Below are 17,737 nucleotides of genomic sequence, written 5' to 3'. Positions count from 1 at the left end.
TGTGTAACTTACCGCTCCTTGGTACATTTCAATTTCCTTCTCTCCAAAATACGGCATCTGCTTGAAAGGGTTGACGGAGATTAACACGGACCCTATGTATGTCTGGATTTTAGTCTGGTTAAGGTCCGTTGTTCACCTTCACAGAGACAGGCTTTTCAGTCAACAGATGCTACAGAGCACGCAATGAGCTGCTGGATGGAAGGACAGCCAGGGTGGACACACTATGACACCAAAGGCAAAAGCAGTCATTTAATTAGCTCAGGGCTTACTCCTCCCCAGGAACAGCAACGAGGTATATCATCAATGCTGCAAAAAGCGTGCTACATAAACTAAAGTATATTCTTCTCAGACCAGCAGCATGGAGAGCTAGGAACACACACACACACACACACACACACACACACACACACACACACGGAACAGAACCGCCCAGGGCACAACCAGGTCAGTGAGCGTTCCTCTCCTGGAAGAGATGTACTGCTTCCATTGGAACGTGTACCTCTGAGGTAAATGACCCACACATTTGTTTTCCCACTGAACAAACAGGGGGACCCCACAGCTTTGGGAAAGTGAGAGGTACCAACATTACCAAGCGTTCTAATTCTCAAAGTTCTTAGCATCTCATTTATTTTTATCTATTTACATTCGGAGGAGAAAATAACAATTCCACGTAGGTAAGGCTTAGAGAAGAAAGATAGTATTTGGAGAATCCAGGAAGGCTTCTCTGAGAGGAAGTGTGCACTGGATGTAAAGTTTTGCTTGCTTTTTTATAACTGAAAAAAAAATAAAGTTATTTTATGTGGGGTGGACTGGGTCTGCCACATTTGTGTGGAGGCCAGAGGAGAACTTCCTGCAGTTGGTCCTCCCCTCCCACCTTGCTAAGGCAGGTTCTCTCTTGTGGTTTCTGCGGTGCTGGCCCTTCATATCTGCATTCAGCTGTTTATGTAGGTTCTGGGAAATAAACTCAGGTCTTCGGACTTTGCAAACACTTTTACCCACTGAGCCATCTCTTTTGCCTCCCCTTAAGGTCTCACCTTGTATATGTGTGTTTGAAGTGGTTTATAATTAAAATAAAAATAAACACAATAAAAAGCCCCAGTGTGTATGTATGTGACTGTATGGTGTGTATGTATGGAAGATGTATGGTGTGTGTATATAGTACACACACATGTTTGCGTGAGGGTGTCTGTATCTGTGGCCTGTGCATGTGAGGAAGCCAGAGAAGGAGGCTGTGTGTCTTCCACTCTGCCCTTGAGTCAGGGTCTCTCACTGAACCTGGAGCTAGGCTGGCCACCAAGGAGCCCCAGGGGTCCTTCTGTCTCTGCCAGACACAGTGCTAATGGTACAGGCATGCACAGCCATATCCAGCTTTTCCCATGGACACTAGGGGATTTGAACTCAGGTCCTCATTCTTGCATAGCAAGCATTTTTTTTCTGAGACAGGATTTCTCTGTAGCTTTGGGGCCTGTCCTGGAACTAGTTCTTGTAGACCAGGCTGGCCTCGAACTCACAGAGATCCGCCTGCCTCTGCCTCCTGAGTGCTGGGGTTAAAGGCGTGTGCCACGACCGTATACTGGGCTAGTCTCCCCAACCCAGTTTTATACATTTTAATGCACTCAAGTAAGGGGATGTTATGAGATTGCCCCTCCGCCCCTTTACTCATTCAGCAACCAACCACTTTGTGCTGGTTGGTTACAACACACCAGGCACTTAATGGTGCTGGGAATTCAGCAGTGAACAAACAGAACAAATTAAACATCTTGTCCCCACTGAGGGAAGAAAATCATGAAAAAAAAAATCAGTCCCCCTCCAGCCATTAGATTTCTGTTGTTTTTCTTATTTCTGAACAGTGTCTCTTCCTATGTTTCTTAGGTTGGGCTTCACTTTTGGCTCGTGTGATTTTCCTGCTTCAGCCTCCCGACTACTGGGATCTGCAGGTGTGCACAACTGTGCCCCACTCAAAATTGTGCAACTAATCATTGAATTAGAAATATCTTCATTTTTGACAAATAAATCATTGAAACAAAACCTATTAACAAATAAACAGTTTTAAATAAAAAAGGAATATAAAACTGTGAGATTATTTCTCGGGGAGCCATTTCTATAATAGGGATATTTAACAGGGGGCTGGCGCAAACAGGGTGGATCCCCAAGCCCTGTCCAACTCTCACCTGGGGCATTATACTGGTAAGTTGTCATGTGCTGTTTGAACTTAGAAGCTGGCCCTGGGTTCCCTACCCTGACTTCAGACAAGTATGTTTATGTCAAGTGCCCTCAAAGACCCGTATCTAAGGATGGGTTGGTACCCACGCATGGCAAGGGAGAGCGCAGCAGAACAGCGCAGGAGTAAACTCACTGTGCCATTGAGTACAGCCAGCTGATAAACTGTTTCCAATAGAAATCACTATCGATATACAAATGCCTACCATAAGGCAGAGAAGCCAGACAGTGCAGCCATGGAAAGGAAGCTCAATTGGGAGTTACAGCCAACTACCTCAACTTCCCCAATCAGTTTCTGGTGGATTCTGATGATTCATCCTGGTTTAATGACACCATCTCTGTCTGCTGCTATTTTTTTTTTCTTTTACTTGGAAGCTCCACTCAAAGAATACTCCCCTCTGCCTGGGAGTCTCTCAATCAAGAATGCCAGCTGACTGCTTTAATGCCAGCTTTCCCAGTTCACTCACTCAAAACCAAAGGCACAGCTGTTGTAGAGCACTTTCCAGACTGCACAGAACATATCTCTAAGCTGTGGTTAATGGATGATGGGGATAAACCAAGACCTACTTAATTAATAACCTTGTCATGGAAATAGACGAAATAATCAATGAACAGCAATCAGCACCTAGATGCCATTCCCTCAACTCATGTTCTTAGATGCATGTGCCATTACATAGTGATCTCTCTCACATCATAATGCAGGTGACCACTTTGGCCTTAGATGAAATATGGAATTATTAATAGACAATATAAATGGCTGTGGATATGTCAAATAATTTAAACACATACACAGACACACAAAATGACTCAATTGCTTTTTTAACTTCATTTGTTACTGACCAGAAAGACCTTCCAAGTTGAAAAATGAAGATGAATTAATGAGAAAAGGTAGTGATGAGGTGCTTTTTTAATATTTAATTTTGATTGTTCAAGAGATGAAAGATGCCCATGGCTGGACAGTGATAACATACGCCTTTAATCCTAGCACGTGGGAGGCAGAGGCAGGTGGATCTCTGTGAGTTCAAGGCCAGTCTGGTCTACAGAGTAGATTCCAGGACAGGCACCAAAGCTATACAGAGAGACCCTGTCTCAGAAAAATAAAACAAAACGAAGAAACAAAAAAAAAAAGAAAGAAAAAGAAAGAAAAATGCCTAATGCCTATGACACCGTTGCCAAGACTTTATAATTGGTGACAGAACTGAACGAACACAGACGCATCATGTGGTACTTGAACAACAACCCCACAACTCTAGTCAGGCAAAGCTTTGACCCCTGAGCAACATCCCCAGCCCTTAGCCCCCTTGCTCTTGCTAAACCTATGCCACTATAAGAAAAGAAAGTTGAAAACCTGCTCAAAGACACAGGCCAGGAAGTGGCAGATCTGCTTCCCTATCCCGACAGGCTGGCTCCAGAGTCCACACTCTTGATTAAAAGGAAACGAGGGGCTAGGAATACAGTTGGGTTGGGGGAGCACTTGCCTAGGAGCATTAAATGCCGGGCTCTGTCCCCAGCACCCACATAAGCCACGCACAGGGTACATGCCTGAGACGTCAGCACAGTTAGAAGTTCAAGGTTATCTTCAGCTACATGAGATGAAGGTCAGCCTGGGCTAGAAACTCTGTTGTGTAGGTGGGGGGTGCAATGAATAACATTGCTTTGTAACTAGCAAGTACTTCCATTGCTATTGTTAGTTGGGAATAAAAAAAAATACAGACCACCTCATCAAATCTGGATGCCGGATAAACAATGTAAGCTATAAGCAGACCTAGAATAATGTTGGGGCACACTTGCACTAAAAGGTTACTTGTTTAGCTGAGATTGAACTATAACTGGGCAATCCCTATTTTTTTGTTCACGTATCAACCTTACATTTAAATTAGCAGTGCATGGGTTCATGCGGGAGGATTGGGATGCTCTGCAGGCTCTCCTTACTTAGAACTAAGAGGCTTTGTCTACTCCAAAACCCACGTTAGGGGGCTGGAGAAATGGTCCAGCAGTTAAGAGCACTGGCTGCTCTTCCAGAATACCAGGGTTCAATTCCCGGTGCCCACACTGTGGATCAAAATTGTCTGTAATTCAGTTCCCTGGGATCCATGCCCCTCCTCAGGCACCAAGAAGCATGTGGTCCATATACATGCAGGCAAAAGGCCCATACACATAAATCAAAATACAAATAAATATAATAGAATCTATCTTAGTAGGATTTTTTTTAATTCTTAAGATTTGTATAAGGATCACAGGGCAGTGGTGGCGCACACCTTTAATCCCAGCACTTGGGAGGCAGAGGCAGGAGGATCTCTGTGAGTTCAAGGCCATCCTGGTCTAAAGAGCTAGTTCCAAGACAGCCAGGACTGTTACACTGAGAAACCCTATCTCAAAAAACGAGGAGAAAAAAAAAAGATTTGTGTAAGCATCTAATAATCAAAACTGAAGGGATAGATTTTTGTCTCTCATCCAGATTCTCTTGCTCAATGCTGTAACCATTCTTAGGGTAGGACCAATTTGAAGGCTGTAAAATGTCAATTCTGAGCAAAAAACAAACCAGGGAAGACACGAGCCTTCCACAGAAGACAGTGCCCTTTCTTTCATGGTAAAGGATATACTGTGAACCAGCCACTTTCTGGGGACAATGGGCCACTGCCACAGGAGAAGAAAGGGTATCCTTCCCCTCCCCTGCACCCTCAGCCACCTAATAAATAGAACTCAGGTGAGTAAGGGCTGAAAATGGAGCCATGGTTGTTTAAATGTGCTTTGTGAACAACCTCTTCTAAACTGCTCTAGGCCAATGTGGAGGCAGTGACTCAGGTGAGATGAAGGGGATTCTATAGACACTTCCCTAAATTTCCCAGCAGGGTCTCCCAGAGTATCAGTATCTGAGAAGACTGATGAAAGACAAAGTTCTATTTGAAAAGGTCACTGTGTCCTGATTCCGCCACACTAAGTACCTACAAACGCACCTACATCAGAACCGGCCAGAGTAACAAATTCAGTTACTTCCGGTTGGAGTTGGACTTCATCGTGTATCTAAACAATTTCACCTTCCCTATCTGGCTGGGTCTTTAGAGACCTGAGCTAACACCCAAAGAGTTCAGGGCCCTGGTGGGGTTGGAGCTCCAAAAAAGTCCCTCAGTCCTCCCTCCCACACCCAATACATAATTCAGGTGCGCCTCTGGGGATACCGTCAGGGCTATTATCTCTACACACACAATCTTCCACAGTGAAGGTGTGGCTTAAAGTTAATTCTCGAACTGCAGGCAGATATGAAGCTATGATACCAAATAAAAGCGGGGTGAGGGTGGGGCACCTCATTTAAGAGACAATGAGAGTCAGGAGGAAGCAGGCAGATCTTCAGCTGACTGGTTCCCAGATGTTGGTCCATGTGTCTATGAACGCTCACTCACCTGCAGCACAAGTGATGAGGGAAATAAAAAAGAACAACACGCTGAATTTTTCATGAGGCTCAATTCAGGGCTGGCAAGGTGACTCAACCGGTCAAGACACTCGCCACCACACCTAATGACCTGGGCTTCCTCCTGGAAACCTACGCAAAGGTGCCGGGAAAGAATCAACTCCTGAATGAGGTCCCCTGGCTTCTGAACCCTTTGTGCCCCTCCCCCAACAGTAATGATAGATTTCACAAAACCCAGTTCATCCGGTGTAAAGGACCCTTCTCTGGCTTTAGAGCATCTCCTTTCGACACACGTAGTGTAAAATGGCCTTTTCTGGGATGTAGGGATGAGGTGAGCCTCGGCCAGCCTCTGTCTCATTCTTAACTTCAAAAATAAGTTATTTCTTATTTTTTTTTAAAGATTTGTTTTTACTTATGTATATGGGTGCTTGTATGATTGCATCCCCGGAGCTAGAATTATTGTCAGGTGTGAATGAGCCCCGTAATGAGGGTGCTGGAGACTCGGGTCCTCGAGGAGAATACCACTCTTAACCATCGAGCCATCTTTCTAGTCCGTTACTTAGTATTCTTTTGTGACAGGTTTTCACGTATCCCTGACTGACCTAAAGGTTACAGTGTAGCTGAGGATGGCCTTGCAAGTCTGTCTGCTCTTCCTGTATTCTCTTAGGAGTACAGTGCTTGGTTTATGTGGCGGTGGGGATTGAACCCAGGGGTTTCCTCAAGCGCACTAGGGAGGTACTCTCCCAACTGAGCTACACGTCCCGCCCTCCATGTTTATTTTGAAGATTAGGCAAAGCTAAGAGCATTGAACTGCTGAACACGATGACAGCCTACAGCGATAAGTCAACCTCACCACATATATCGCTGGAGAGTGAAGGAAGGGGAGGCCTCTGGCTAAAGTCCTATATTTGGAGAAGCTCTGAGCCAGAACTTGAACCTTTGGTTCCAGTCACAAGACCAATGTCTCACCCAGCTCGCTGTCCCCTCTGTGTGAACCGGCTGCCGAGGGCCAAGTTTCATTCTGAATGACTAAGAACACACTGCCTCTCCAAATCACTGGTCTGGCAGGACAGCCTGAACTCCTCACTGAAGGATTAAAAATGCCAAGCACGTTTGAGTGCGGTGGCCTTTGAGGGGAAAAAAGCTTAAAGACAGTTGGAGCAGCAAGTGTGAAGTGCTCCACACAGGAATTCTGCTTAGCCAAGCGGCTGGAATGGACGGACAGTGGAGTACGGCTACAGTTCTTTTCTTCCTAAACTCCAGAACTTTCTCCCCTTGCACATTTTAGAAGGTAATTGTAAGCAGTGTGGCAGCCATCTCTAAGAACGGATGGTAAGCTCAGCCTTCCTTTGGGGGGCTTTATCGGCCAGACAATGTCAGTGTGTTCCAAGCGGATTTTGTTTCCTAACGGAGAACAAAGCAACCATGCTTGGCCTGCATGCATTAGCCACCGAGTGCCCTTTGTGCTGATCCTCAATGCAAAACAGGGCTGGCATTATGGGCGGGAGAAGTAAAAGGCATGCTTATATATATATTAACCTCTCTTTTGCCTTAACAAACACAGAAGAAACAAAGAAAGAAGTCATCTTTCATTTACAGGAATGCTATGCTATGGGTTATCTTTGAAGACTGCAGCGGTCAAGGAGACTAGAGGGAAAGAGGGGAAGGCAGATACTGCCTGTTATAAACATCCATCAGCAGCGCCAGGCCTCCTTGGAGCTGGAAGTGACTCCCTCCCACCTGCCGAAAGAAAGCCCATTTACGCTGGAGTGGGTAGAGATGTCTAAATCATAAAGTCATTAGTGGTCAAGTAGCTCATTTCCTCGGGCGAACGCACCATTAGTCAGTTATTGACTCAAAGGCCTTCACTACCCCCCACCCCCTGCTTCGTTGAGTCATTAAAAAATTCTGCTGTCTGAATTTAAAAAGTCTTGAGAGTCAACAGATTTTCAGGGATCACTTAATACAATGTATCCCTTGCCAAGAACTGTGCGGCAAAGCAAAAAATACCTGAGGAGGGGGGATGCGGTTTGTCAAACAGCAAGAGAGCGCGTTAGTGTAGACGCACGCGGGAGAACGTTATAGGCTGAGAGATCCACAGGAACTCGCCCTGGGTGGCAGGATTTTGGGTGGTTTAGTGTCTTTCCCTCTGCTAGGCTGCATTACATAAGTCATGTCAAATAAATATACTGCTTGGAAGGGCTTTTACAACTTGTTCTCTGCATAAAAGTCACGCTGTCTGTCTGCAAGAAGCTTCTGGGCCCTTATCAGTAAAACAGCCCGCTGAGGGGCAGGGCTGTCTGGACTGAGGCTGGACTGACTTTAGGTAACTGCTACCATCATTATTTTTGTCTTCTCTCATTTAGCTGATCGAACACCACGTCTACTGGGAGGGAAATGGCTCAGTGGGTGCTAATGCTTGCTGTGAAAAGAAGAGCACCAAGTTCGAATCCCCAGTAAAGCCAGGCATGGCTGCACATGCCTGTAACCCCACCACTGGGGAGGTAGAAACAGGTTCATGTCAGGAGCTCCCTGGAAAACCAGACTGGCTCCAGCCTGGCCTGGTGAGCTTCGGATTCAGCGAGACGCATTTGACTCAAAACTAAGATGGAGAATAATAGAGGAAGACTTCCAATGTCCTCCCCTGGCCTCCAGAGGCACACGTATGGGTACATGCACTAACACACACATGTGTGTATAACACACACACACACACACACACACACACACCAAACAGGTAAACAAAACCCCACATTTCTCTGTAAATAGTTAAAAAACCAAGCCTACATCCCAAGGCTTTTGGATCTTCCATTTAAAACAGTTTAGTGCTGGGACGCAGCTCAGTAGGTGGAAGCCAGGCAGTCTGGATCCACAACCCGCACCCAGTCCTTCCTAACCCACCTACCAGTTTCCATGTGCCATGGGGGCTTGTACACAACATTTTTTGATGGTGTTAAATCCAAATGAAATAAACAGATTTCCGTGTGTGTAACCAGAGGAGAGGAGAACTAAAGTACACACGACTGCTTCCTTATAGTTAAAGTATGGCACACGGAGCAGGTGGTGGCGCCACGTCACTAACTCTGCTCTGGAAAGTAATTGCTTTAGACTTCCGAACGTCAGATGGCCTGTCCCAGTGGCTTGGCTAGGCCATGGTACCCACGAAAGGAGCAGAATCGGTCATTAAACAAGCACAGTTGTATCCCAGGGGAACTCCTGTTTAAAGACAACAGTGGGCAGGATCTGTCTGTAAGCCACAGGCCACCGTTAACCAAGAGGATGCTGTTTACTCCAAGTTAACAATAATGTCATATTGTAACGTGCATTGTATCATCAAATTGCCATGTGCCATTCGAGCTGAGCAGCTGCCTTCCCTTCAGCCCCAAGCATGTTATTGTCAAGTATCTTCTAAAACTGCCTGCCCAGGGTCAGGTGGCTCTCTGGCTCTGTCAGGGGCTTGGAAGGGAGGGTGTGGGGGGGGGAGGGGGGGAGAATCAGCAAGCAGCTGAGGGTGATAAACACATTGTGCCCTTGAGAACAGCTAGAACGTAAACTTATTTCCAACCTTATTATTCTTGTTTGTCCCATAATGTAAAATCTCTGCAGCAGGAACAAGAGGCCGGAGTTCAGCCGTGAGACGCTCATCCATGGAGAGAAGACTCAATCGGAAACTCCACGTTCCTGCTGGATGTCCGGCAGCCCCCAGTTTGGTATTATCTATTATCTATCTGCTGTTAATTGTTTTTGTTTTTGTTTTGTTTCTTTAACTTGGAAATCTCACCGTGGGGGACAATCTGCTCCATGTGCGTCTCTCGTCAGGAATGCCAGTAGACGGCCTCAGTGTGGTTTCCCTAGTAAGTTTCTGCTGGATGTTGTTAACTTTCAGTTTGATGGTGCTGCCTTTCAGGCTAACCCAGCTGTCTCTGCAGCGTGTCGTGGGTGCCTGTCTAATGATGCCTTATTACATGTCTGAGGTTTCTCTCTATCTGCCATGTACTATTTATTTTTCTACTTTTGCTTGCTACATACTTAATAAACTCACTCATTCAGAAACCAAAAACAGCCAGGAGGTGGTTGGGGGTGCACACCTTTAATCCCAGAACTTGGGAGGCAGTGGCACACGGATCTCTGAGTTTGAGGCCAGCCTGGTCTACAGAGCATACTCCAGAACATCCAGGGCTACACAGAGAAACATTGTCCTGAAAAACAACAACAATAACAACAAGCAAAAAAAAAAAAAAAAAAAAAAACAAAAAAAAAAAAAAAGCAGAGCTACTGTAGATAATTCTCTGGACTAGACAGCATAAATATGTATGTCAAAATTGATCAGAGATTTTTAAATGGCTAAACCACATATCCAAGTATAGGAAGTGACAAGTGACAGACCTGTTAGTTAGCCTTATTTAATTATTCTATAATGTCCACATGCATTAAAGCATCACATCTTATCCCAAAAATATGTATAGAGGCTAGAGAGATGGCTCAGTGGTTAAGGACTTGTACTGCTCTTTCAGAGGATCAGAGTTCTGAACCTCTTATGGTCTCCTTGGACACTGCTCTCTCTCTCTCTCTCTCTCTCTCTCTCTCTCTCTCTCTCTCTCATACACACACACACAGTTACATAATTAAAAATAATAACAAAAAATCTTGCTTGGGCCTAGTGGTGTATGCCCTTGATCCCAGCACTTCAGATACAGGAACAAGCAGAGCTCTATGAATTCAAAGCAAGCCTGGTCTATAAAACAAGTTCCAGGCCAGCAAGAGATAATAATGAGACCCACAAACCCTTTTAAAATATACAAACAACTCATTGTTGTACATTAAAATTTAAATAATGCTATTATAATGGTCAACAAGTTTGAATATATATTTAGCCTTAAAAAGAGGGCTTTAGAAATTTAACTGCACAGATATTTAGAGGAAATTCCCTTTTTGGTCAATAAGAAACAGCACAGTACTGTTTGCAATGATTCAAGTGTCTTGAAGTAATGGGTATTGCCACAGGAGTATTTAGTGAGTTAAACACCTAAACACACCAGTGATGGGCAGGCAGCCGAGGCAGCCTGCAAAAGTATGGCTGTCTAGGTTTCGGTGATTCTAATAGTCAAGTAAAGATTGCAAGTAATAAACAAAAAGCCCCTGGTGAGAAAACTTCCCCAGGCGCTCTGGGTGAAACCCAAGATGCACATTACTTCATAAAGCACCCATGCATCCTGGACACTACCATCAGGAGTCACCCCAGCATCAGCCACCCCAGCATCAGCCTTTGGCACCCTGCCACTGCTGTACAGGTAACACAGACCTTTGCATGGCTATGACTAACCCAGGTGACATTTCATGAACGTATAGTTGCTCCAAAGAAAACTCCTGACTGATGGAGGAGTATCCTCCACTATCGTGGTTCTCTTTGACTGTGAAGTCAACACACGTTTCCAAAAGGTGTGTGCCCTGCGCTTTTAAAGCCCTGTTATAAAATGGCATCTGGCAAGCTAACAGGGAAACACACCAGGCATTTTCAAGAGCTGATCATCCCTTCGCATCTTTCCTCCAGCAAATATAAAGGTTCAGAAAAACTGGGAAGGCGTCTTTTCTATTCATCAGGTGATTCATTTTAAATCTTCATAGTCTGGAGGGAAGAGTTCCTATTATGTCATCGGGATGACACAGAACCCTGCGGACAGGGCAGGCTTAGACACTTAGAATACATGATGCTGTAGCTCAACGGGGCACTAGGATGGAGCTGCACTTTGCCCCCATGAAATGCCAGGAAAACACTTTAGCCTCATCTTTGCCCTTGGAAGCACAGCCGCCTCATTCCAAAAGTGAAAATACTAAGAGCCAGTACTGAGAGCCAGCTCAGACTTTCGGGAGGCGTGGCTCATGTGCAGAGACCCACATTACTGTGGAGCTGTCCTAGCCCTGGGGTGTGCAAAGGAGAGGACAAAGGATACAAAGATGTAGTCGTCCATGTATCTCTTCTTCAGGTTCTCTACAATGGAGGTCTCTGTGATCTTGGAGAGTAGCACCATGTCATCCACACCGCTATGCTTGACATTGTGGCTCTGCCAATGGTACCGGTAGGCGCCTTTGCTGCCCTGGAGACAAAAGCATAAAACGGGTTAGGGTAGTTCATATTTTCCTGAAGTTTTCTAACACATACACATTCTCTCTCTCTCTCTCTCTCTCTCTCTCTCTCTCTCTCTCTCTCTCTCTGTCTCTCTCTCATACAAATTCTCCCAAACAAAATGTATCATAAAGCACAGCAAAGATTTTGAGTTCCAGCCTCACCACCTATAGATAAGCAGGGAAAAGTCACCCTGGTCCAATGTATTGCTAAAACAGTACAGTTTGCTTATTTGATAAACAATAATAATAAATAATATAAAAAACAAACACAATCTGTGAAGGATAGGGCACGGGGCTCTTTACCCTGTGGCATGCTGAAGTGATGACCTTTGAAGGATATCTCAAAACATTTGAATTTTCCAGGGAACTAGAAAGATATTCGTTTCCTTGTATACTCATCAAGCAAAAAGGCCTACACACAAACAGAAAAAGAAAAGGAAAGAAACCAAAGTACACATGTAATCCCGACAAGAAACAAGAGTCTAGAGTACCATCATTTACTGTCAACTTCAGTGTCTTCACAGAGGTGTCATGTGCTAGGCTAGCTCGATGGACCAAGTTAAAACTCAGCCCTGCCTGGGCGGTGGAAGCTCATGACTTGGGGGAGTTTCAGCAAAGCCGGGAAAATTTATGGACAAGGGTATTGAGAAAGGCCAGCTGCTCAGACATCGAAATTAGCATGAGAAAACAGAAGTAGAGGCTGTGTGAGAGACAGGAGAGGTAGGAAAAAGAAAACAAGATGGAAGCTGTATTAACTTTCTTTCACAGGGAAAATACATGAAGCTGCTTTGTTTTGTCTGAGGAGGACACAGATATAAAGTTAAGTCCAAGAGGTTCAGAGGGAAAAGCAATCATCAAAATCCAGCCAAGAGGAAGCCACCAGCAGGAAAAGCATGCCACACACCAGGGGTTTAAGCTGTGGGAAGAGGTTCTAGAAGGTTTACCACCCATGCCGTCTAGTGGAGAGAAACTGCCCATATGATATATTTGATTTTCCCAGAACAACACATAACATCAATTCTGCAAAATTATCTCAGATGTCACCATGCCTCCTACCTCCGCGGCAAGCAGAGAGCAGAAAGGCTCTGCCCACAGCTTGACTCACAAGGCTCCCATCGTGTGCCCAAGGCCAACCAGACACAGCCCAGGGTACTCCTTCTCTGGTTCTCTGGCCATCCTCCCACATACACGTGCACACAGAAGGCTAAGAATGTTATTTTCCCTTTGAAAAATGTAAACATGATTGAAGACAACAGAAAGCCATTGATAAGTGGCTACTTAACGTTAGCAAAGAACAAGGGGCAGGGGAGATCGGTGCCATAGTATGCATGCCTAAGCAGACCCTCAAGGTGCCCTGTGTCATGTGGATAGCCACCAGGTCCATTGGCTCCTCTCCATCCCACAGTACTGCCCGCTGTCTCAGAGACTAATTCTTCCCCCTGATGTCAACAATGCTCCGGGAGAATAGGGCTCCCTGCTGAGTCTACTGGAAGACCAGAAAATGATATTAAAAGTTGTCACTCTGACCTCAGATTTACTGTGTAGCTGAGGATGACCTTGAACTTCCGAGCCTCCTGCCTCTACCTCCTGCATTCTGGGATTATAGGCATGAGCCACCATTCCTGGTTTCCGCAGTGTCGGGGATAGAACCCAGGACCTCCTGCACGCTAGGCAAGTGCTCTAACTACCAAGCTACAAGCCCTCATGTCTCTCTTTCCTCACCTTTCAGACTTCTCTCTAGTTCTAGAGATTCTAGAGCGCATCATGAACCAAGAACATGACCGAGCGGTTGCCACAAGTGAACCCAGCTTACAGCGTTTGTTGGATGATATTTGTTTTGCTTTATACTTTGCCACTAACATGACACACATTCAGAAAAAAATAATTCTCCCGACTTTGTTCTTTCCCCAGACTTGCTAGTAATATGCAAAGAGCCAAGCTCTAAACAGCCCCACCATAAGAAGGGTGAACAATTCACCCCACCTCTCCTTTCCCCTTGGCCCAGCAGAACAATACTATGTGCCTGAGCCAAGCTGTATTAAAGCATTTCAATTTATGAGATGTTTTTCAGCTTATGGCCTGTCAGGATAGCAAGCCATTTGTAGCTCATGGAGACTGTCCTTGTAGAGTTATTTCACTTGCAGTGACCAGTCTGTTTGTCATTCCCAACCATCTCACGAGAGAGGGGCTTACATTGCCATGCTACCCCTAGTGAGTTAGCGGCAAAGGCAACAATTGAAGCCAGTTCTCTTTACAGACCTGCCCAAACATGGCTTCTTCCACTGCCTTCCCAGTGACCCACATCTGTCTTATCAAGACTAAAATGGCAACAGGATACCAGACTGCATCTGGGTGGAACTCCTCATTAAAAAGACACATCAGCAGGGCTAAGAGATGGCTCAGCAGTTAGGAGCCCTTGCTGTTCCTGCAAAGGATCTGGGTTCAATTCCCAGCATCAACAGGGTGGCTCACAATCGTCCGTAACTCCAGTTCCAGGGGATCTGGCACCTTCTTCCAGTCTCCATAGGCATAGGTACATACATTGTGCACAAACATACATGCAGACAAAAGATTCATACACATAAAATAAAATGTTTAAATCTTTTCTAAAGAAGATACACAATCTTTGCTAATGACTACTTCCTCTCCGTGTCAAAGGCTAAAACACTAAGATGTCTTTAATCAGATAACTTTTCCATATCTAATTGGCCACGAATCTCTGTGTGTATAAGTGTGTGTGTGTGTGTGTGTGAGAGAGAGAGAGAGAGAGAGAGAGAGAGAGAGAGAGAGAGAGAGAGATATCCCATGTTTTTACACATAAATGTAATTACTTCCCTTTCTCTTTCCCCAACCTCCCAGGCAACAATGGCTGCATATCTGAACTCCGTTTTCATAATCACCCCCCAACACTGTGAATTATCTTGTAAAATGCCCAAGAGTCGTCTCAGCTTCTCACCTTCCTTTTCCGTTCTGTTCCAACTCATCACAAAAAGACAACTACTGGACATGTGGATGAGACGGAAACCCTCACAAGAAAGATTAGGATACAAGGACGCATATGTACGAAGAAGCCACAAAGGAACCTGTTACTTTTGGGTGTTAACCTAAAAAAAAAATTCATTTATAAAAATGAAATTCTAATTTAAAATAAAAAAAAATTAGATGACATAAAGATAGCGAGAACAGAGGGGAGGAGGGGAGGATAAGCGCCTTGGGGTGGGGGTAGGCTGCTCCCCATCAGACTGGAGGAGGGGAACAGAGCCCAGCAGGCAGAACCAGGCTGAGCAGGGAAGCGTGTACCTCAGGGTTCTCAGCCAACCCAACAGAGTTTAAAGGTGCACAAGGTATTATACAGGAGGTAACTGTGTTTAATGACAAAGGCCTTTAGAGTCAAGGAGTGCTTGCCACGGTGGGACAGTTACCATTTATGGTCTTCTAAGGAGAGGCCGGTGGCTAGCAGTTGCTCTAGGACACCAACTACAGCCTCAGAAGTAGGAGGATGTGACAAAGTTCGGGGGAAATGGCCCTGACCAAATGTTCATGCTTCCCCTTACTCATCACGGCTACTCCTGGCTGAGCGGCAGCAGCCTGGCATGCTTGGATGGGGCACAGGTAAAGCAAAGAAAAACCAGCCTACAGGCCACAACACCAGAGAAACCAGATAAGCAAAAGGACCCGAAGAGAGACATTCGTGATTTATATAGGAAGGTGAAAAAGACGAGATCTCCAGAGGAAATTGGGAGCAGAGCCTGGGGGTCACGGGAGAGAGTAGAAGGGGAAAGGGGAGGAAGGGAGGGGAGAGGAGAGAAATGTATAGCTCAATAAAAACAATTAAAGAAAGAAAGAAAAAACTTCACCACGCTATCATCCCTGTCCTCTAAGAGCTGTTCCTTTCCCCCTCTGTTCCCTTCCTTTTGTCCCCCTTCCCCCCAAACAGTAAGTTTTTAAACAAAAAGGGCACAGAATAAGGCAGAAGGAGACGGATGGATGTGGCACTGAGATCTGTAATAGCGAGACTGAAGACTTACTTGTAGCCCTTAAATTATCAGTGATTACAAGGATTTTCCTGTCAGGTAGGCCTCACGCAGAGACTTTCTTGTACCCATGTTAGTTTCGAAAGGTCATCAGCCTGGGAAAAAGCAGTTAATTGAGAGGAAGGTTGTGGAAAGTAGGGCATGTCTACACCCATATAATATAGCCTAGCTTAGGAGGAGGGACACACCCAGGTATAGGGTCTCTCCTCAGGAGGAAGGAAGGGCCACATGGAAGGAACTTTGGTAGGCTGATGATTCTGATTGATTTGAAAAGGTGGAGCCTCCCTGACTCCCCCCCCCCCCGCTCTACCCCCCTTCTCTATGTGTGTGTGTGTGTGTGTGTGTGTTTATCAGGGCGGGGACCGGGAGAGCAAGGGTGAGTCAGCCTGCACACACAGGCAGCATTATCCTCTCTGGTGTGCCACACACCCTGGGGTGGCCCTTGCCTTACGCCTCTGCAAACTCTGGCTTACCCACTTCACCCAGGAGAGGAGGAGTCCTTCGCGGGCAATGCCATTCGGAGGCCAAGAAAACAGAGGCTCTTTAAGGTATCCAGAAACACAACATGCCCAGTGTTGGGAAGGATAGGAGACTAAAAATACACTTACAGACTCCTAAACAATATTTTTAGGCAGCAAGCTAAAAATAGGTATTAGAATTTTAAAAACTAATCAACTAAAAAAAAAAAAAGCCCACATCCTTTTCAATCTGGCAGCTTTATTTTGAGACATTTATTCTAAGCTGGGAACGGCGGCACACGCCTTTAGTCCCAGCACTTGGGAGGCAGAGGCAGGCGGATCTCTGAGTTTAGGCCAGCCTGGTCTACAGAATGAGTTCCAAGAGAGCCAGGGCTACACAGAGAAAACAACAAACAGAAAGATACATCGGTGAATCTTCCCATAGGAATGCTGACGCTCTGGCTTTTTAAGTGGGTCTGAAGGACCTGCACCCTGAGCAGCCCTGGCTCTGGTCTGTGGAACATTTTAGATCTGGGAGTTTCACATTACGGATGGTCAGTCTACAGGAAAATTTAAACAGAACATCCTAGGGTGGCATCAGCTAACTGGCCAGGGTCTCAGCCTTGAGCGGTTGATAGTTTTGGAAGGTGCTTGGGGGACGTTGTCCAAAGAGACAATGTCACCTGTTTGGTCGTTAGTTGGTCCCTGCATAGGACAGGGCAGCTCATCTGGCTTCCAGAATCCCTGAGCCTTGGGCACTTCTCAAGTGTATCTCACAGAGAAACTGCTAAGGCCTGGTCTTACTCGGAACACGGGATGGTGAGTCAATTCACTGGCCTAGCCTAAGGCTCGGTTGTTTCTGTCTGGCAAATTGCACTAGGAAAGGGATGGACCTATCTGTTAGATGGTGAGCTTTTCAAGGACCTTTTGCTTTCCGCCTTTTGTCTTTCTTCTCTTGACTGGAATACATCATTTCCACAGAGATGAAGGAAACAGGGCTAGGAGTTTAGCTCCATGGGTAGAGAGACCTGGGCTCCCACCCAGCACCACATAAACCTGGTGTGGTGGCACATGCCTGCGGTCCTGGCACTTGGGAGGTGGAGGCAGAAAGAATCAGGAGTTCAAGGTCATCCTTAGCTACCTACATAGAGAGATGTGGGCCAGACCAGGCTACATGAGACCTGGTCTCAGAAATCACAACACAGTAGCAAATTCCTAGAGACACATTCAGGCTCATGTTTGCTTCAACCAGAAGGGTCTTCTGAAGCTAACATTTGAGGTAGGACTGTGTCCTGCCCCCCACAATGGAATGTCTCTATGCAATTACTAAGATTTCTGGTGTCTAGCACACATTATACCCCAACTGTTCCTAAAACCTCAACCAAGTTTTCAATATCTAAGTTCCACCCATCTTCTGCTGTGAATTTTCCCACAAACTGTTCATTTTAACTTTAATCTAAACAATCATTTTCATTTTTTTTAATGGGCTG

The 17,737-nt window shown here is 45.6% G+C and overlaps 1 protein-coding gene across 2 annotated transcripts in view; it reads right to left on the bottom strand.

Annotated features, from left to right (window-relative positions):
- The window catches only part of Myo1e (myosin IE), a 196,874-nt gene that overhangs the window by 106,275 nt on the left and 72,862 nt on the right, over positions 1–17,737 (bottom strand). For both annotated transcript variants that reach the window (XM_038321973.1, XM_038321972.1), the window contains 2 exons: positions 11,581–11,724; positions 13–102 (listed from right to left, as the gene is read on the bottom strand). In XM_038321973.1, coding sequence (XP_038177901.1) covers positions 13–102; positions 11,581–11,658 — 168 coding nt within the window. In that variant the 5' untranslated portion in view covers positions 11,659–11,724. The remainder of the gene's footprint in view (positions 1–12; positions 103–11,580; positions 11,725–17,737) is intronic.

Source organism: Arvicola amphibius, chromosome 3 (assembly GCF_903992535.2).
Source record: "Arvicola amphibius chromosome 3, mArvAmp1.2, whole genome shotgun sequence".
Taxonomy (NCBI): Eukaryota; Metazoa; Chordata; class Mammalia; order Rodentia; family Cricetidae; genus Arvicola; species Arvicola amphibius.
This window is presented reverse-complemented; position numbering and strand designations above follow the sequence as displayed.